We start from the raw sequence: 21,609 nt of genomic DNA on the forward strand, positions 1-21,609 counted from the left end.
TTGGAGACCAAAATAAAACCCCACCCCCAAATATGAACCTTGGGCAAAACCCTGCATTTTCTTTAACTGCCTGTCTAGGCCAAAGGCACAGCCTCAGCTTACTGTTTTAAAAGTCATTTTTGGGGAAAAGGATTTCTGTCCATAAAGCAGCAGCTGGTTCAAACCCCTGTAAATATGACCCTCATTTATTAGAAACTCTGACTGAAAGAGAAACCAGCCTTTACAATTCCCTCAGCTCAATATCAGTTTCAACACAGCAGATATTTAAGACACTGCTGCTTAATTTAGTAACATTTTCATTATCCCCAAGGATTCCTCAAGAACATTTACAAGGAAAACCATTTGTGTTAATTCTATGGGTTACTGATCATTTGGTTTTGTCTTTCTTAATGGCTTTTTTATAAATATATATTTATCTCACAAAGAGGTTTTTTTTTTTAAACTCCACATGTATCTCATCTTCCTGGCACGTGCAGTTCTGGATCTTACTTCCCAAATCCACACACCATTCCATTATGGACACCCATCCCAAAGGATTTCCCTGTCCTCATGAACCCCTGCCCATATGGGGGCTGTTTTGTAACTGTTTTTTCAGTGCCACAAAAATGCGTTTGCAAGCTCTGCAGCACCTCTGTAACACAGAGACAACTTTTCCAGATATAATCAGACTGTCCAGGGAATTTCAGATGTTTCATGTACAAGAACCTCATGATTAAAGTTGTCAGGTCTTTGGAAAAGACTTTGTAAAAGGCAAAGCCTCCCTTGCAGCAGGATTATCTGGGATCTGCACACCCCAAGGTCTGAGGGATGGTCCCTAGAGAGGGGCACATCATCCCTGTCCTCACCACCAGCATCATCCCGGGGTCATCCCAAACCTGTCCTGGCCACAGGGATCCCACTGGCCACAGGCACAGCACAAGGCACACCCAGCAGCTGCCCCTGCTCAGCCCCGACCTCGGCAAAGGTCAGAAAACCCTCTCAGCCCTGAGCGCGGCACAGATCACGGCCTGGCAGGGCTCCCCCGAGCTTCTCCTACAACACAAATCACTGTTCTCTGACCACCTCAGAATGTTAAACATCTGCACTGCTACCAGAGAATCCTCCTTTAAATTCCAGCAAAGCTCACTGGTGACTTTCCGAAACACAGCTACAGAAAACAAATGCTGGTGCCCCCACTGAGAACCGTGGCAAGCTCTCTTCCACGTGTCAAGGGCTGGACAAATGTTCCTGTTGGTCTTAGAAAAACACCAAGACACACCAAAAAACCTGCAACGTTACAACAGTCCGGCTCCAGAACAAGATCTCGACACTGAGCAGGAAAAGCAGAGGTTCTGCTGAGCCCAAGCCCTGTGGAACAGAAATCAGATCACAGCCTTGATCACCAGAGTGGGACTTTTGCATGATGCAAAGAACATTTTGGGGAATTTACCTCTGGTATTAAAAATTACACCTCTCCCAAAGACAGGCTTTTCTGGTGTCCAGGTACAATCTGAACAAGTGAGATAGCATTAAAATAATGCTCCCCTGTCCTTCCTCTCCCAGGTACTTGAAAATCTGTTAATAACTTTTCCACCAGCAACACTTGCCTTGAATATAAATGTGAGAGAAAAAATTCCCAGTTAGCTGAATTCAAAAGTAAACTGTGAACTCCATTCACATTAAACTACACTAAGGAGCAACAGGGAGGACTTTCAGAAAGCCTTGTCAGACAAACAGTGAAGTGTAGTGGTAGAGACCCAAATTCTCGGGAGTTCAGCTCATCCACCTTCCCCAGACTCCTGGACCCACTGCCCTTGTTTGCATCACTACAGAAAAAAGGTCACTAATTACACATTATATTTTCAGGGCAAGAAATAACTCCTATGAAGCCAAGGGGGTGTTTTTACTTCCAAGAGCTTCCCCAAGCAGCACGTTCCAAGACCCCCAAAAAGGACAATACTTTGTGTCTCCCACGTGAGCCTTTAACAGATTCAGGTTCATGGAGCATCTCTTGACTCTCTAATTGAGGGGCAACCCATTATCAAATACAGCACTAAGCTTAATTAGAGAGAGAAATCGATGAAGATCATCTAGAAGGTATGAGAAAGGTCTGAGCAATTTTCAGTGATGGTTCAAGTTTCTTCCCTGGAATTGTTTCCAATAATAATGAAAGCTTAATGCAAAACTAAGAGTTACCCAGACATATTACTCTGCTGCTGCAGGACTTAATGTGCTTTGCAAACAGCTACAATTTCTGGGGAGGATGGCATCAGCTTTTATCAAAGCAGCTGCCCCAGTGAAGCCTGGAAAACAAACCCAGGCATCTTCACATTCAGGCTGCTCTCCCTTCTGCAGCTGTCTTGATTTTGTTCTAAAGAAAGTCTTGACTTGCCTCACACATCCTGGTACGTTCTTTTATTTTAATAACAAGTCATATACTAATTGATGTATAATCACAACTAGTTTTTAAGCCCAAATCTTCAATTTAAAATTTACAATAATTACCTGCCAGGAGTAATCAAAGTACTAGAGACCCCATCCCAGCAAGAGCAAAGGCACCAGGAAAATCAAGGTGAGGCAATCCTGCCAAAGCCCCCAGAACAGAGAAATCACTGCTCCCTGACGCTGCAGGACCAACACTCCAAAATACCTATTTTCTGCTGGAATAAGGCTTTGCAATTGCTGTAAGCCTTGTCATTTCCAGCACTTCCTTCTGAAGCACAAAGTGGACAATTCCATCAAAACACTTCTGCATTTGGTTTTTTCCATACAATTTGCTCTGGCAGCACGAATGAGGCTGTGACCAGCCAAATGCCACATGCAGTCTCTGATTTATCATTACAGATACCCCAAAAGAAACGTCTCTGGCTTTATTTTTAGATTTTGTTACGTTAACACAGCAAGACATTTATGCATAATACTTAAGATACACTATCAGACACCGAATGCTGTCCCAGACAACTCAGAAGTTGACTTTCTACTATTCCAAAAATCCACTGAAAGGCAGTAACAAACAACAGCAAAGAGCAACTCTCACTCTTCTCCCACAAACACAGGGATTTATTTATTTTACAGGCTTCAGACCTGCCATGCCAATTTTACAGGAGAATGAAAATGGAATTTTTTTGGGGTTTGTTTATGATTTTCTGGTTCATTATTAACTGCAGTAAATATTTCACCAGGAAGAGAAAGTCCCCCCAAGCTGCTGTCCCCACCCAGCACCAAGGCAGGCTACAGGAAGCCCCTGTGGTGACCTCACTCAGTCCCAGCCCCTGCACAAAGCCCCAGGGTGCTGGGCACAGCCATCAGTTTGAAATATTGCCCAGCTGAAGGCTGAACTCATGACCTTCCCAGTATTTAACTGCCACTCTGGCTCTTCCAGGCTGAGCAGATTAAATACAGTAACTACCTGTTTCCCCAGCTCTGCCGTCATCACTTCCCACTCTTATCTGAGGGAAACGCTACAGATTCTTTCATGACTGGGGAGAGCAAAACAGATATTTCCAGTGCTCTGAGTTCATTACAGGTGTTGTAAATAACCTGGCAGCAGCACCCACAGCGAGGGGAGAGCACTGTCACTACAGCCAAGACAGAGGTGACTTTTCAGGCACCAAATTCTTGCCTCCACCGCGGGAAGTGCCTGTCCCTGCCTGGACTGTGGTGACACCAGCTTTTGCACCCAAGGAAAACCGAGGACATCCCTTTTCCATCCCCTGTGATATTCTGGGCACAAAGGTGCACACATGTTTTATCCATTCCACCTTTTAAAGGTTCAGTGTTTGGCCCTGCCTCAGCTGTGGACGGGATTCAGCAATGTCCAGCTTTAGGGGCTGAGACTCTCTCAGCCACAGGCTTTCCCTGGGACATTCCCTGCTCTCTCCCACATGAAACCACTCCTCAGATGCAGCAGGCAAAAGTTCAGTGCGTGACCAGTGGGTGCAGGAAACCTCCAGTTTGCAATTACACAGAATCACTGAATGGTTTGGGTTGGGAGGGACCTGACAGGTCACGTTCACCCCCTGCCAAGGGCAGCGACACCTTCCACCAGCCCAGGCTGCTCCAAGCCCTGTCCAGCCTGGCCTTGGACACTGCAGGGAATGGAGCAGCCAAAATTCCCTTCCAAAGGGAAGGAAATTTCTTGACTCTACCTCCCAGATACACAATGCAGATAAAGAGACTGAGGACAGAACTTTTTGTAGAATTCTTCTGGACTCTTAAGTACCTTTCAAGTCAAGGTAAAGGTCATTTTCCTGATTCAGTCCTTCTGTGATGTGTGTAGGGAAACAAATCCCAATCATTTTTCCAAACCCACCATTAGGGCAATAGAAGGCTCCTCTAGCACCTTTTATTTATGACACAGGGGTTCAACTATTTCCAGGTACATGAAACTGGTAATATCCTTAAGTGTTACCGATAGGATCTGAGTAACTGCACTGAATGTATCACTTATTAATTGAAAATGGTGCCAAAAGTAACCAAAAACACCCCAGGAACTCCCAGGATTAGTGACTGTACAGTCCCATATAAATTGGAATAAGCTTTCCCCAAGTACCTCGCTCGTACCTCACACAAACCCACAGTAAAACTCAGGTATTTACCTGCCAGCTGAGCACAGGCCCAGTGTGACAAACCTGAGAGCACCCTCCCCCTAGGTATGGCCAGCAATTTCATCCCCACTGCCATGGAAGGAATATTCCAGTGGCCAGCACCACACCAGAGACACTCGTGTTCTTGCAGGGCTTTGTATCCTCGTTAGAGGACACAGAAAAGCTGGTCATGGAGCAAAGTGACCTTTAAGAGCATTCTTTTGAGTCAAACTTACAAGTGGATAAAGCAGGTTGTTTCTGCCTGCAAACTTCAGTCAGCCCAAACCTGGCACTGCTGGGAAATCTCAGCTGAGAGGCAGCCACAGGAACACCTCTCCAGTTTCACTGCCCTAACACTGCCAAGCAATGGCATCACCTCCTTGGCACACAATTCCATCTCTGAACTCCCATGGGGAAATGTTATTAGAAGGAGAAAAATTGGCTGCCAGAGCACCACCCCCAGTAAAGAGTGAAACCTCTTAGAAAAAACAAGGGCTTCAAGGAGAGCTGCAGAAAAATACAGAAGGGAGTTAGTACCCAAAAAAATGGATTTATTGTCTGAAATGCTGCCAGACTAATTTCCAAGAATGGCAGAAAGAACTTAAATTAAGCAAAATCAGGCTGTTATTAGGTGGGGAGAGATGACAATTTCTTTGGTCTAGAAGAAAATGATCCAGGGATCAGGTAACAGTTATTCAAGCTTTTCAACCCTGCACCAAACTACAGTAATGCAGAAATACAATTACTCCCTACAGTGACCCTTCAAGGAAAGTAGAATTAAGATTAGAACTAAGAAGTAAAATCAGACATGTCACTATCAGATGCACTGTAAAATCTTTAACATATTTTAATATTCAAGCATAAAGGATTTTCTTTCCAGTGCCAGGTGCATAACAAAAAAACAGCATGGAAGGTCTGCCAAAAACCACTGTAAATCTTCACAACCAAATAAAGAAATCTTTTACAATGGTTCAGGTAAGGAGCAAAAGAGTTGTCTCCAATTCACTTTCATCCCCAGGTGACCTGGCTGGATGTCCTGCACTAAGGCTCCTCTCAGCTTTATCCACAACCTGCTTAATTGCATCATATCATTAATGTTATTAATTGCTGTCACTGCCCATAAAACACAGAACCAATTCTGTAAAATAGAGAGGCTGGAACTGAATTAAACACAGCACACAGTGAGCTGCTTGAAGCCATTGTAAAGTGTTCTGAAGCCTAAAGCTTGGAGCTATTTCCAAAGCCAGAGCACCAAATCTTTGTTCTTTTGGCCAAGATACAAGGTAAGAAAAATGTGGAGTTTTCTGCATGACCAGATTGAGTCTCAGCACTTCCTTTTGGTCAGAAAACCTTTCCTTTTGTCTATAGAAAACCCCTCATTTATAGATGTTCAGTGAATAAATTTTTCCCCTAAGAATTACTTTTTAGACCAACTTTGTAGCCCCACAGTCCACAATAAACTAAGTCAGCTAAGCTCTTATAGGGACCCTTCGTATGCCATGAAACTTCAGAGAAAGAACTGGAAACCCCTACTAGGGTCCAATCAATAAAAAAGACAGATTTCCTCATGGAATGTAAGAAAGGCAAAGAATGAAACTTTTACCTGATTTTTTTTCCCACTCCTTAACAGGTCTATCTTCTTTGCTTACCCCGTCTGCTTCATTTAATTTTTATGCATAGTAAGATATTTTTAAAACTACATTATCAATATTTCAGTGCTTTTTCCTAGTAAAAATAGCTTGCAAGAATAAACAAACCAGTTAGATACACAACAAACCAGCATATTACCAAATATCTCTGCTTTTATCTTCTTGCAAGCTCATTGAAAACAGCAACGTATTTAAGGATTATGAAAAATGCATTAGAGACGTCCTTTCCAAAGATAACCAGGTTGACTTTCAGATCAGCCACACTGTGGCCTTGGCCACCCTTCAAGTGTATCAATCACATTTAATACTACAGGAGCAGATAGGGCAGCTTTTAAGCATCCTCAAGTTGTATTCTATAAGCACATTGCTCATTTGGCTGTTTAGGAAATTATAAGCAGTTTGGATAATAAATCAGAGTACCAATATTTATAACGGTACTGACGGGGCTCAGTTTTTAACAGGGCACTGAACCAATCACAGAATAAACTTGGTATTCAGCCATCTGGAGAAGTGTTCTCTGTGAAAATTAGAATCTCTGACCCACCTTGGACTGTCAGCTCTGCCTGGGCCTCCAGGGTGTCATTGCCGCTCTCAGCGACGCAGGTGAAGGTCCCGGCATCGGCCTCGGCCACGTCCCGGATCTCCAGGGTACCCCCGGCCAGCAGCTGGAAGCGCCCAGACCTGCACACACAGGGACATGATCATTCCACAGCCATGGCCATATCCCAGATTCCTGCACACACAGGGACATGGTCATTCCACAGCCACGGCCATATCCCAGATCCCTGCACACACAGGGACATGATCATTCCACAGCCACAGCCATATCCCAGATCCCTGCACACACAGGGACATGATCATTCCACAGCCATGGCCATATCCCAGATCCCTGCACACACAGGGACACAGTCATTCCACAGCCACAGCCATATCCCAGATCCCTGCACACACAGGGACATGGTCATTCCACAGCCACAGCCATATCCCAGATCCCTGCTCACACAGGGACACAGTCATTCCACAGCCATATCCCAGATCCCTGCACACACAGGGACACAGTCATTCCACAGCCATATCCCAGATCCCTGCACACACAGGGACACAGTCATTCCACAGCCATATCCCGGATCCCTGCTCACACAGGGACACAGTCATTCCACAGCCATATCCCAGATCCCTGCACACACAGGGACACGGTCATTCCACAGCCATGGCCATATCCCAGATCCCTGCACACACAGGGACACAGTCATTCCACAGCCATGGCCATATCCCAGATCCCTGCACACACAGGGACATGGTCATTCCACAGCCATATCCCAGATCCCTGCACACACAGGGACATGGTCATTCCACAGCCACGGCCATATCCCAGATCCCTGCACACACAGGGACACAGTCATTCCACAGCCATGGCCATATCCCAGATCCCTGCACACACAGGGACACAGTCATTCCACAGCCATATCCCAGATTCCTGCACACACAGGGACACAGTCATTCCACAGCCATATCCCAGATTCCTGCACACACAGGGACACAGTCATTCCACAGCCATATCCCAGATTCCTGCACACACAGGGACACAGTCATTCCACAGCCATGGCCATATCCCAGATCCCTGCACACACAGGGACACAGTCATTCCACAGCCACAGCCATATCCCAGATCCCTGCACACACAGGGACACGGTCATTCCACAGCCATGGCCATATCCCAGATCCCTGCACACACAGGGACACAGTCATTCCACAGCCATATCCCAGATCCCTGCTCACACAGGGACACATGGTCATTCCACGGCCATATCCCAGATCCCTGCTCACACAGGGACACAGTCATTCCACAGCCATATCCCAGATCCCTGCTCACACAGGGACACATGGTCATTCCACGGCCATATCCCAGATCCCTGCTCACACAGGGACACAGTCATTCCACAGCCATATCCCAGATCCCTGCACACACAGGGACACAGTCATTCCACAGCCATGGCCATATCCCAGATCCCTGCACACACAGGGACATGGTCATTCCACAGCCATGGCCATATCCCAGATCCCTGCACACACAGGGACATGGTCATTCCACAGCCATATCCCAGATCCCTGCACACACAGGGACACAGTCATGCCACAGACACCACCCCAGTGTGGGACACAGAGGAGTTATAATTACACCATCACATCTCACACTGAAAATTAAGTTCAACCCAATCAATTCCACAAGGGAAGCTCATCTTTTTGCACTTGCAGCTTCACTTGTTCTTAATTAAATGTGATCCAAGGTATTCAGTCAAGAGCAGCCAGAACTGAAGAAAAATGAGGTATTGTAATCACATAATTTAAAAGAAGGCATTTTGCAGATCCAGCTGGAATGACTGACTGCTTGGAAAGCTGAGGGAAGTACAACAGGAGAGACTGTGCCTTCACAACACAAGGACAGCAATGCACAGTATACAATGCAGAGGAATGGAGTTTCTGTGAAAAGAAAAGGTAAGCCATCCCTCAGAGATTATATACTTCAGAATAAGATACAGGTTAAAAGAAATTCAAAATACAGATTGATCAGGTGACAAAGGGTCTGTACAGAACCTCCCCCTCTGACTTGCAAAGGGCAGGGAAGGGTTTCTACCCCAGCCCTTACAATCCATCTGCTTTTGCTGCTGAATGGGGAGATAAAGGTGGCCCTTCATGCTCAGTGCAGCACCCTCAGCTTCCAGCCACATCCTCCTCCCACTGCAGCCATCACTGCCCTTCACCTGATACTAAGCTGTACACAACTCTTCCAAGTTCCTTCAACACTCCAAGTTTCCACTTAAAATAACAAATAAACTTTCCAGTAAGATGCAAGAACCCCAAGCCAGGACAAGTTGTGCCTGGAAGCTGACTGACCCAGAGACACCAGCTCTCATGGAGCTGGTAAAGGAAGAGTCTGGGGAAAAGGAAGGGAACCTGGTGGATTCCTGTCTAGCACTCTCACGTGGCTTGTTGGCAGGAAGGGACTGAATCCTGTCAATATATGAATATTACAGCAATTGCCTTTTTTAGTCTCTATTTGGAATGGCTAATGAACAAAAATCAACCTAAGTGCTTTCTCCATTTGAAATTTTCCTCAAATTACATCAGTAGGACCAATCCTGACCTGCTTGGACAGGTAAATTGCTGGGACACAGATTTTTGCCTCATCTCACTATTATTTATCAGATAAATGTTGATTTATGATCAAATTTCTGGTTAATATATTTAAAAGCAGAGCAAACAAAACCATAACCAGCATTAACTGTTAAAAGCATCTGAAAAGATGTGCTGTGTGAGGAAAGCCATACTGTTCCCATGAGAAACACCAGGACTACAGAGAGGCTGCCCTGGAAGAAGTGCAGGGAATTGAAGATATGAGTTTGAAAAATCCTATGAAGAGCTTCCCAAAGGCTGGGAAAAATGTGCCAGGCTTGTGTGGGAATGGCACGTCAAGCACGCTCTAAAACCACCCGAGTAAGACAAGCCTGGACCTTGACACATCCATACAATAAATTTTCTACCTTCTTTTATTATGTAAAGGAGCTGCTTTGACTTTTTGTTCTTGCAGCTGGGAATGTGCTGAGGGCTGGGATGAAAGCAGGGCGCTGGATCTGCCAGGGACAGCGGGACATGGAGCAGGGAAGGAGCTGTGCCCCAGGAACTGCCACTGTCACATCCTGAAGGAATGATCAAAGGCCAGCAGCATGTCCATGGCATTTGGAGGACATTAATGCCTTTTCCAGGATATCCATTGTTACCCTCTTAAAAGCAACACGTGCCTTAGGATGCTCATTACCACTGCCAGCCTCTGCAAAAGTTACTGACAGCAGCTGCTACTACGAAACTATTAAAAACTATTCCTAGGTATCACTTTAGCTTTCCTAGGGGATCTCACAAACTACATGTAGCATTGGAATATTTATGGGAATTCTCCTGTTCAGCCATCTCAATATGTGCCATGTTTTTATTCCCTTTGATTATTTTCCTCCAGAAAACCCAGAGTTGAGTTCAATTTCCCAATAGGTGATTCAGTGAAAGTTTAATGGAAGAAAACAATTAATCTGCCAGACTCCTTGGTGATTCCCTCTGTATGAATCAGCTGTGGAAAAATCCTGGGCTTAAAGGAAAGCTGCTTTTGTAATAAAGCAAAACATCTTAATTTTGAAAGGACAATGAAGCATTTTCACAAAAGAGTGAAGCAATTGGATTTCAGACACCGGAGACAAAGAATCAGCTTAATATAAAAGTGATAACGTAATTTCAAGTGTCATTAAAAAAAACAAAGATTGATCACTCAGATGTCAGAGAAGAGGCAAATCAAATTCCAGCCTTTTATATGCATTCTATACAGCACTCACTTGCACCCCCATAACGTACAATTACTGAACTACTCTGGATGCCTCACTCACAGGCTCTTTGTGTTTCATTATCACAAAATATAGTGAGCCTTTATTAATTTACTGTAGTCAAACTGTCAGTTATACCCTGAGGTTTGGGCTTTTCTTCCCTCTTTTAAATTACTATTCCCCAAACATCTTATAATCTATTTGCTGTCTCAGTAAGTACAGCAGATAAAATTAGACAGTAAATTAGATTATTTTGTGGGATCTACTACCAGAAAAATCTCCATAATTACTCTGCTACACTTAACCTTTCCTGAGCCGGGCAAGTGTAATTCACTTGGTACCAATCACTCAGACTTCTGCAAGCAGATACATGTAATAATGGGAATATCACACCTTTGTGGGAAGCACCGAGGAAAGGGCAGCATTAGGGATGTGGATGTGATCATACAATCACAGATTCCATGTGAGCACAGCCAGCAGAAATGAACGTGGCACAAGTGCCTTCAGCTCTAATCCCCTCACTGTAGGAAAGCATTACCTGTACAACCATGTTTCTGCAGGAGTTTCTCAATTACATGAAATTTTGCTAAACTGAACAGTACAAACCTGCTGCACAGCTTGCTGGACTTTACAGACATTCTAATGTTATTGCTCAGGTCCTTTCAATGGTTTTGTTTCAGATGAACCATCTGATCTAGTGCAGTTTCTTCAGAACCTGTGCCATTTGTTCCCTCTCCCACAGACACGTCCCAGTGAAAATGAAGATACACAATCTATGCTGTTGGAGCACGTACTGATCCACACACTCCAAGTTTTCAGAGCAGATCACGTTCCAGACATTTCTCTGTGCCTGTGTCCCAAGCTCTGGGGACAAATCCACCTGGGCAGCCACCTGGGACTTCCCTTTCCAAGGTAGGAATTGTCAAAAGCACAAATGTCTCCTGCACTTGCTGAAGAACAGACCCTGCACACAGCAGGATCCTCAGCCAGACTAGAGACTGAAATAAAAAATATTCACCAGGTAACAAAGGCTCCAAGCTGGCTCCAAGCTGAAGAGCTACTCAGCCTGAATATAACACCTCCTTTCTAACCCTTTGTACCAGACAATGTTGACACTACAGGAGATTTTACTTCAGCAAGTTTTCTATCAAGGGCCTAAGATTTGTTCCAATAACCTCATACTTCAGTGCCTTCCCTGCTTGCTTCCATTTCCCTCAGCATTCTCCACATTCCTGGCAGAGACACTACTGCCTCGGAGCCCATGGAGCCAATCCAGCTGGAAAAGCAGGAGGATATTCCCAGTGCTGAGCCCATGGATCACTCTGTCCATGTGCCAACAGTAAAGACCAACCAGGTGCCCACCTTCCACCACGGACCACACACGAGGCTGGAGCCTTCCCTTGGATTCTGGAGCTCTAAATTGGAGCTACATCTCAACCTAGAGCAGGGTTTAGTCTTCTCCTTTCTTTACAGACAGTGAAGTTCAGGGAAAACTATGAAATATGAAGATTACAAGCTGGATCAGTGAACCAACTCAAGGGAAAGCTTCTTAGACTTTTGTGGCATTCCATACGGAGAACCAAGAAGTCAGCAATCTCTCCATCAGATTTCTTGAAAAATCCTCAAGTTAGTGAATTCAGAGGGATTCCTTGGAGTTCTAAGAGCCTTGTTCCAATGCAAACTTGGAGCACTGAGTTAACTTCCGTTTCTCACCCTACACCCAAAGCTTCCTTCTCTCACACTCTAATTAATTTGGAAAATATTTTATCACAGCAACTAATTTCACAATATATTGCATTACAGGCTGTCTGAACAACTGCCAAGGCTGCCATCACTCAAGTTTACTCATATTTATCCATTAACATAAATCTTATTGCAGTCTTCAACAAATAATCCATCAAATTTAATTGCCTTCCCTTTTCTCCAGATCTTATAACAAATATTTAATACCAAAACCCCACCCCTCCCTATCCTTAAAATTAATCTATTTTCCTATAAATACAGGCTCCAATCCAAATTCTCCATAGGAATACAACTTGAAAGGCAAACATTCTATTTTGTATTAATTAATTAGCACAGTTACGACAAAAGTAAAAATAAGGTTTTGTGTAAAACCCTTTAAGAAGGGGTCAAAATTAGGGATAGCCTGCCCATGCTGTCTGAGTTTTGTTTCCTAAGCCCAGACACACAGGGAGAAATGTTCCAATATATATGGCTATACCTGCATATATGTATGTTAATGTTTGGGGTGGGGGTGTGCATAAACAAACCTGGGATTTCGGAGCTTTTCCCAGGCAGAAGGGACATTAAAACCTGCCCAGATGAAAAGAATCATGTTTTTTCTTGGGATAAAGAAAAGCCACGCTAAGAAAGTTGTACTTTTATATCAAAAGGGGATTTTAATACAAATTAAATGTGATTTAATTTGTAATTACATTAACAGACCATGCATAACAAGCTAAGGTAGCTATTTAGCAACAGTAACTGCAGGCTTTTCTCCAACAAAGAATCTTAATTTCTGGAGATTTTCCAGTTATTCTATTCACACCAATAACACAATAGCTGGAGGGTAAATGGAGTTTAAGAGGCTTCTGTTCTCTGCTCTTTGAATCTCTGCCCTGCTCAGCCACAGTCACAAGCAGCAGACATGGGAGCTTGGGCTCAGTCTGATCACTTGAAGAAACAATGAAAGATGTTTACCCCACAGAGGGAAAAAAGATCAAATTTCTACCTTTGCCCACCTTAAAACTCAAGCCTACAATGAGCACACATTTCACTTTAAGAAAAGGAGAGGTAAGTGTTGCAAGAAGAAAAGAGTCAACTGGAACCTGTTCTTGTAACAAAGGGCCAAAACACTAAAAAGTAATGCTAAATATTCTGAAAAATCAGGTTAGACTTGGTTCAAATTGTGTGTACATTTGAAGATCAAGTGTATTTACTAATGTTGTGCTCCAGCCTTCCGGAACAATTTCTCATTCTGCATTATGAGAATAAGAAAATACCTGTGAAGCCCTAAGTTATCATGGTAACCTCATGGAATGAGGGAAGCAAATTCCAAAGGGAATCAACAGCACCGTATTCAGTGATGGGAAAATCTGGACTTTATGTCTCAAAAATCAAGAAAATAAAAGGAGAGCTTTAACCTCGCTGTGCCCTGAATGTGCCACAATCTAGAGAAGGATGGGGCAGCAAAACTCCCTGAAGACATGACATGACATCACTTTACATACATGAGAAACAAATTCAGATCTTACCAGGCACATTTATTCTGCCATTTCATCCAATTTGATTGTGCTGCTCTAATGAGTCTGTACCAGTTTTCGTAGAGTGAGTTCTTACATTTATAAAAACCCCTGAATTTAAATCATGTGCCTTCACACTGACACAGCACCATCTCTCAGGGGCTGTTTGTCATTTCCCACAGCAGCCTCCCATCAAAGACAGCTCAAATTACCAGCCCTTGGATTCTTTTAATTTAAGAGTTGCCCAAAAAGAGATATATTATATCCCTGGTGCTGCAGAGACTTGAGCATTGTTCTGGCTGCTTTCTGTGTCAGCCACACTGCAATTTACCTCTCCTTGTTCCATGATTAACTTGGCTCCCCATTAATCTCACTGCTGACTTTGAGGGACATGGAAAACATTCAAATACCTGTTTGCAACCCTGGTTCTCGGAAGTACGTTCATTACATCGACAAAAATGAGCTTGATAAGATTTGTTCTGCTTTTTTTATATAGATTTTCTACCACATTATTCTAACTGTATTCATACACCAGCAATGACAATGTGTAAGTTCTCACTCGATACATCTCTGAAAGCTCACTGGTTTTTCTGCCATCATGCCTATCATTTTAATATTCTATTGTAATGAGAAAATGTGTCATTTTGCTTTAAACACTTATTCTTCAATTCCTGTGGGACATTCTGACACAGAGTGGACGTTTCCACTGCAGACAGAACGAGCACAGGGCTTCACACTCAGAATACCCCAAGTCGTCCTCCTTTCCCTGCAGTGTCCTTATTCCCTTAATTGCTACTTCTACTCCAGTGCCAGTCAAAAAGTAACCTACTCTTAATAACCTGCAGGCTTCAGGCAAGATTTCTTGGCTTCAAATGGCTGCAAAAAAGTACCCTGAGGCTGCTCCGAAGTCTCCTGAACTCACTCCCTTATCCCAACACTGCGCCTCGAAGCCCCTCCAGTGTTTGGGATCAGCTTCTGCTCTCCGGGTTTCAAGCCCGAAGGAAGGTGTGCACTAATCCCAAATCCCGACTCCAGCTGGATTCCTGCCATCACACAGAGACAGGGCTGTCAGCCATTACTCACCCATCTGTGGGAAGCTCTTCGTCGTTCCTTGTCCACCTGACGAGGGGAGGTGGGAACCCCGCGGTGACGCAGGGGAACAGCGCGCTCTGCCCCGGCAGCCGCGTCAGGGACGAGGGTGGCTTCAGCAGCGCCAGGCTCTGCGGCTCCTCTGCATCTGCAAACAGGACAGGACACAGCTGGCACCAAGTGCAAAATCAGAAAATGGTCATGTTAAAAACCACCAAAAACCCCCTGAACCAAAATCCAGCCAGCAAAAGAAGATCACAGATGAAACCTCTATTTCCTTTCCTGCCCCTCTGGATGATTCCATCCCCACCTCACCCACAGCCTCTGTCAGAGCCTCTCCCAGCCTTGCTACCATTTCCTCCAGACATGCAAAGTTATTCCCCACTTTCGGGATTCTCACTCTTCCAACTCCCTGGGAAACGATCCCAGCTCAAAACTACAGCCCTGAAACAGGAACTTCCACCAAATAGCAGAGATTTAGGAAAGAGAAGAACAGGTTTTGAGTTTGTCCAGCAAGCCTTGGGTCTCATCAGGGAGCTGCCTGAGGAAGTGCTTTTACACGCTGGAAAATTAAATTATTGCAGCAGTGACTGACCCCAAGTAAAATACAACAACCAAGGAACATGCATGCTGAAGGAGCACAAGACAAAAATGCCCCACCACGGTATTCCATCCTTATGAAAACAGGGAATATCTCTGAAGGAGTTTTGCATTGGATTAAGCTGGAGAGTGGTTTGTTCCTTTTACTTCCCACCCTTAAGAAGCAGCACAAACCAAGTGCATGTTTATTCAGCCCCTACTACAGCGTGCACCTTCTGTCTGTGCCCTGCACCGTTCCCAGAGGAAAAGAGTTCTACAGAGCAGCTGCAGTTTGGGCTGAGTAACCCCTGCTCACCCTGCCCTAATTCCTGCACTGCCAGCACTCAGGGGTGCTTGGAGGTGTTATGGCAGCAAAGATCCACAACTGGATAAGGCCTCAAACTATTTCTGGCTACCTAAAATGGGGACCGAGTGTTCTGTACCTACTCTACTCCTGCTCCCTGAATGAAGCACATTTGGTGTCTCATCACACATGTATCTGGCTTCTCTCTCACGTGGGCCTGAGGTGATACTCGCAGCGATTTCAGGAAGTTGTTGTTTTGGTGTTCTTCAGCTCAAAACACTAAAAATAATACTGAGTGTTCACAGCACTGAGCTCAGGGCACACACGAGCTCCAAAGCACAACAGGAGGAGGTGCCAGGACACTTGGGGGAAGCAGAACAGGTGGAAATCCCACGTGGGAGTTGGTGCAGGCAGAGGTAGCCAAGCTCTGAGCAGTCCTGGATGAGCCAGCCCCATCCCTGCGGCTCTGCCCACATTCCTGGCAGGAACTGCTCTGCCTGCCCTGCTGTGTGTGGGGAATAAAGAAGTGACAGGGACCTGGAGCAGCATGTGGAGCCAGCCAGGCTGCGGAACAGGGATCCAACATCTCCAGGCAGCCATCCTTACACAGCGAGGAGCCAGGATGATTCCCTGGAGACATGACTCCGGCTGCTCCAAGCGCCCAGAAGGGAGCTCAGCTCACTGGTAAATAGAAACTGGATCCCAAAATTAAGTGACATTTTTCCCTTGCAGTGCTATGTTTGAAAGCACCCCCTGTAAAGTGGCAGAGCTCAGAAATGCATCTTCCTGCTCAGTGGCAGCCTGGAAGCAGACAAAGCAGAACGTTGAAGCAGCAGAACGCTGTCTGTGGATGCAAATCCCCAGGATGCAGGGGTGTGCTGGGTGTGTTTCAAAGCCTGGGAAGCAGTGGTGGGATCACTGTCAGCCACACATCAGATAACCATTTAAAAGGGGAATAAACTGAATAAAGAACAGATTAATTCAAATCCTTCTTTCAAATACTTCTCAGGCCAAACAATCAATTATGGGGCCACTCAAGACTAAGGCTGCTTTCCCTTCAAACAGCTTAATCCCACTTTCTAAAAAAAGCCTGCTGGGAGAGATTTTACCAAACTTCGCTATCGATACTTTTGGATTCATGATGGAGCAAAGAAACAGCATGATTTAAATTCCCTAACACAGCTCTATTTCATCACTTTCAGCAAAGCATTACAAAAGCAAGGAAACTATAGCTGGAGCCAAAAGAATTCAAAAGATCAGTGTATTATGGAAGTTTTCAAGAAAGCTTCAGTTTCCAAAAAAATCAGCAAAATCCTCAGCATGAGGGCTGAAGAAACATGATGGCAATCCAAGCTACAGGAATTCAACCAAGCATCTTTTCCAAAAGTGCTTTTCTTCAAACCCTGTATCCCTAGTTGGAGAAGAGAGATGGCTTTGGAAAGGCTAGATTACAACTGAACAGAACAGTTCTACTTCTAGTATGATTCATTTCCAACACCCCAGTTTCAAAATAGAGCTATAATTGTAAAAATTGGGGTATTTTACAGAATAATTTAGCATTTTATATAGGGAAGGGCCATAGTCACAAGAAACACAACTATTCCTGGAAAGGGACCCCTGAAGGTGCCCATACCAGGTCAGGCCAACCACAACATCGTCCAGCCTAACCCTGAGAGCTTTCAGAGATGGAAACTCAGCATCTCCCTCCAGCAGCTCTCCAAGAGTAACAACTGAATGAGAATTCCAAATGGACACTAATCCAGAAGAGACAGCTCTGGGAACAACTAAGGACCCTCATATGAAAGACAGCCTGCATGTCCCTAGTTTGGGAAAGCATGACCCACATTCCTGTCCTATTTTTGGTCACTTTTCAAACCTTTGTATTAGAACAGCTGGTGGTAGCACTGGGAACAGAACACACTGAATGTGCCAACAGTTTACATCAGCACTGGACTTCTGTTCTAACAAAAATTATCTCAATGTTTCAGCACAACAGGCAAAACTGAACCTTCCAAAATAAAATATCACTCGCTCTAAGGGTTGGAGACTTCCAAAAGGTATCACTACTTAGAAAATCAGAAATTCCACAATACTGGGACAATTAAAAGCACCTCATCTTAAGCATCCCAAGAGCGATGGACTAAGCACCAATATCTTTGCGAAGCTTCCAAAGGGTTTGAAACATGGGATTCAACACGAGAAACTTAGGAATTCCCCAAGTTTTATACTCATACAAACAGTCTTTGTATCATGTCACAATGGAAGTATATTACTGAGGTTTTTTTAAAGAAGTCTTTCCCCAAAATGTCTTAAAAGCTGAAGCATTAAATATGGGAAGGCAGCCTGTGAGTGTTTCCAGCCTGTTTCCAACCCCTGTGAAGAGCTCAGGGCCTGCAAACAAAGACCCTGAGCCACAGACTGCCCCAAAGGTCCCAGTGGTGGTGAGAACTTCCTGAATAGGGGAAGAATTAAAAACACCTCAGCTTAAGCATCCCAAGAGCGACAGACTAAGCACCAACTTCTTTGCAAAGCTTCCACACAGGGTTCGAAACATGGGATTCAACCTGAAAAAATGTACAAGTCCCCAAACATTTATACTCAAAGGAACAGTCGGCTCCCCCTTTGTATCACATCCCAATGGAAGCGTATTACCGGTGGCTTTTAAATTTTTTTTCCCCAAAATGCCTCAAAAGCTGAAGCATTAAATATGGGCAGGCAGCCTGTGAGTGTGTCCATGTCCACCCCTGAAGAGCTCAGGCCCCGGAGCCTCGGGCTCAGCTCAGTACAGCGAGTACCTGGCAGGATTTTGAGCTCGGCCTCGTCGCTGTACTTGGGGGTGCCGCCGCCGTCGAGGGCGCAGCGATAGAGCCCCGCGTCGGCGTCCGAGGCGTTGGTGAGCAGCAGGGCCCCGCCGGGCAGCTGCAGCACGCGCCGGTCCAGGGCCAGCGCCTGGCGGTCGCGCTCCCAGCGCAGCAGCGGTGCCAGCTCCGCCGTCACCTCGCAGCCCAGCACCGCGCTGCCGCCGCGGTACGCCGACGTGGGCTCCGGCTGGCTCGTGAACCTGGGCAGTCCTGCAAGAAAAACAAAAGAACAACGAATTTGAAATGTTCTGATCGTGACACTGAAGCTCGGAAGTCCAAGTCAAGACTCGAGAATGTAGTTTTTGAAGTTAAGTTGCTCTCCGACTCTTTTAAAGCCTTAACAGCTGACAGGACAATGCTAAACATGGATGGTGTAAAGGCAGTCAAACACAACAATCACAGAATCCTGGAACGGTTTGGGTTTGGAAGGGACCTTAAAGCTCATCCAGTGCCACCCCCTGCCATGGACACAGACACCTTCCACTGCCCCAGGGTGCTCCACGCCCTGTCCAGCCTAGGACACCTCCAGGGATGGGGCAGCCACAGCTTCTCCAATGCAGCCCACACAACACCTTCACTTACCACCCCCACCTCCACAAGCCTCTGTACAGTGTCACAAGGTAAATACTGAGATAAATACTATGGAGATAAATATTTGCATATGAACGTTCTCAGTGTGGCTGAGACCGGAATTTCTCCAGGGCAGGCCACAGAGCTGACCCAGCAGCACTGCACAAACCATGTCACCTTTTCCATAAAAATGCTCTCCAGAAACACCCAGAGCCCACTTAACGGCTTCACAGCTGGGCTGGGGAGGCCAAACCCTTGGGGCAGGTGTGGGAAGAGGCTGGGGACACAGTTGGAGCTGGTTCCATGGAGCCACAGGTGAGGCAGCCACTGAAGCTGGGGGCACATCTGTGAAGTGCATTCAAAACAGGGAAAACTACAGGACAGCAGTGATGGAAGTGTGAGGCACAGCCCTGGAGTGGGCAGGGCAGAGGAGCAGGGAGAGGAGGAAGGAGAGGAGGAAGAGCAGCTCTGGGCGTCACCCTGGAGAGATGCGGGTAGAGCATGAGGCTGAAGAATTGGGAACAAAGACAGGGAGTTGAACCTGGAAAATGGGGAACAGGCAGGGAGAGGTGCTTTAGCTTGGTTTTGTTTTCTTACCATTCAAATTACTTTAGTTGTCAAGAAATTAAATTAATTTTCCGCAAGTCAAGGTTGTTCTGCCATTACAGTAACTGGGAGTGATCCCATCTTGACTCAGTAACTTTAATCTTATTTCCTCTCCATCCTGCTGAGGAGCAGAGTGAGGGCACAGCTGGATGGGCAGCCAGCCACAGTCACCCCATCCTAAGTATTCTGCACAGGGAAATGATCAAATCTGCCGCAGTTCACCCCCTATTTTCACAAGCCTCACTTAATACCTATCACAAATGCACTGGGAATGTACCAGTAGAAGGACCAATCCTGCAGGACAGCCAGACTGGATCCTAACAGAGGAGATTCTGTCCTGCCAAGTTCCTTCCATAACCCTGTACAGCTCATCTCCAACTGTTATGTATTTTCTTCCCTCTCAGAGTCCCACCTGGAGACTCCTTCCATGACTTCATTCCTCCGAGAAACTTTCTAGTTTCCCCTCCCTGTGTACTTCCAACCAACTTGCAGTCCTTTGATCTTGACCTTGTTTTGGTACTATTTTGCATCTTTGATATTTATCCATCAGTCCCTCCAAGGTATTCACAGGAACAAAAAAAATCCAACTTCTTTCTTTCAACTTTCCTTCTTCTTAATGAAGGTACGATCTTCAGCTTCTCTCTCTCATTCCCCTAACACCCCATCCACCTTTAAAGATGCAGCATGGTAGGATAATTTTGGAAGGAAGGGACCCAGCCAGAGCAGAGTCAGCTACAAGGTCAGAGCTGGTTTCTTGGGGATTTGACCTCAAAAATCCCCAAGGGTGGAGACTGCACAAGTCTTGGACAACTTGTTCTACCTCATGAAGCAGAACTCCCTCTTCAAACCTCCCTTGCTCCAACTGACCCCCAAGCACTCCTGGCAGAAAGGCAAACCCCAGTGCTGAGAGTAATTTAAGATCACAAACATCCACAGAAATATTACAAAACTGCTTCCCTGTCTATTGAAAAGATCCATCTCAGTGGCTCTGCACAATCAATCCCAGAAGCCAAGTAACCTTTTCCTCTCCTGAATCACCCATCCCTCTAAGGACAATCCCAAGGTATCTCCGCACCTGCCTGACTTTGCACACTGTGCTCAGAAGTTCCATCATTAGTCAGTCTGGAGCATTATTTAATTCTTCCTGTGAGACCATGGAGGCCACAACAAGGGTAACAAGGTCTCCTCCTTTGCCACACTCACTAATTCAGTGGGTAAATAAGTTGTTCTCACAGCTGATGAGGCTGTTAACCCTGAGACTCTGAACTCCAGACCATGAGGCATCTGTCCTTTCTGAAAATCTCCTTCTTGACAGAACCCATTAAATGTTCATAATTACCTCTGATTCTTATCTCTCTCAATATTCTCATTTATTAAGAGCACTGCATACTAAGCCAGTTCTCTCCCCAGCCCGGGAGGGAATCCTGGCTCTCCTCCTTTAGCCAGGTGACCCCTACCTGTGACTTCTGTTTTCACCTCACCTGTCGCCATCTCCTTGCTCCCAGCAGCTCCCACTGGCACAGCCCCACACTGGCTACTTCAGGCACGAGTGAGAACGTTCCTGGAGGCCTGCAGCCCTGCAATTTCTCACATACAGCTCAAATATGCTTTAATTTTAATCCCTTACAAGTACTGTTCATTTCCTGGACAAGACAGACCTTGTGCCTTCTGTTGTGTGCAGGTGCTCCACTGAGGTTAAATAAGCTTTATTCAAGATGGTTTCACTAGTCACTAGAAATGAAATCACATTTCATTTTCCAAGTCATCTTAAATGCCA

At 45.4% G+C, this 21,609-nt stretch overlaps 1 protein-coding gene across 7 annotated transcripts in view; it reads right to left on the reverse strand.

Annotated features, from left to right (window-relative positions):
* NEO1 (neogenin 1) overlaps positions 1 to 21,609 on the reverse strand; it is a 158,727-nt gene that overhangs the window by 75,340 nt on the left and 61,778 nt on the right. For all 7 annotated transcript variants that reach the window (XM_088063004.1, XM_088063005.1, XM_088063003.1 and 4 more), the window contains exons 3-5: positions 18,591 to 18,866; positions 14,907 to 15,060; positions 6,759 to 6,895 (exon numbers count right to left, since the gene is read on the reverse strand). In XM_088063004.1, coding sequence (XP_087919130.1) covers positions 6,759 to 6,895; positions 14,907 to 15,060; positions 18,591 to 18,866 — 567 coding nt within the window. The remainder of the gene's footprint in view (positions 1 to 6,758; positions 6,896 to 14,906; positions 15,061 to 18,590; positions 18,867 to 21,609) is intronic.

Source organism: Pseudopodoces humilis, chromosome 16 (genome assembly GCF_049639895.1).
Source record: "Pseudopodoces humilis isolate 2021_Gansu_Grassland_sample_001 chromosome 16, ASM4963989v1, whole genome shotgun sequence".
NCBI classification, from domain to species: Eukaryota; Metazoa; Chordata; class Aves; order Passeriformes; family Paridae; genus Pseudopodoces; species Pseudopodoces humilis.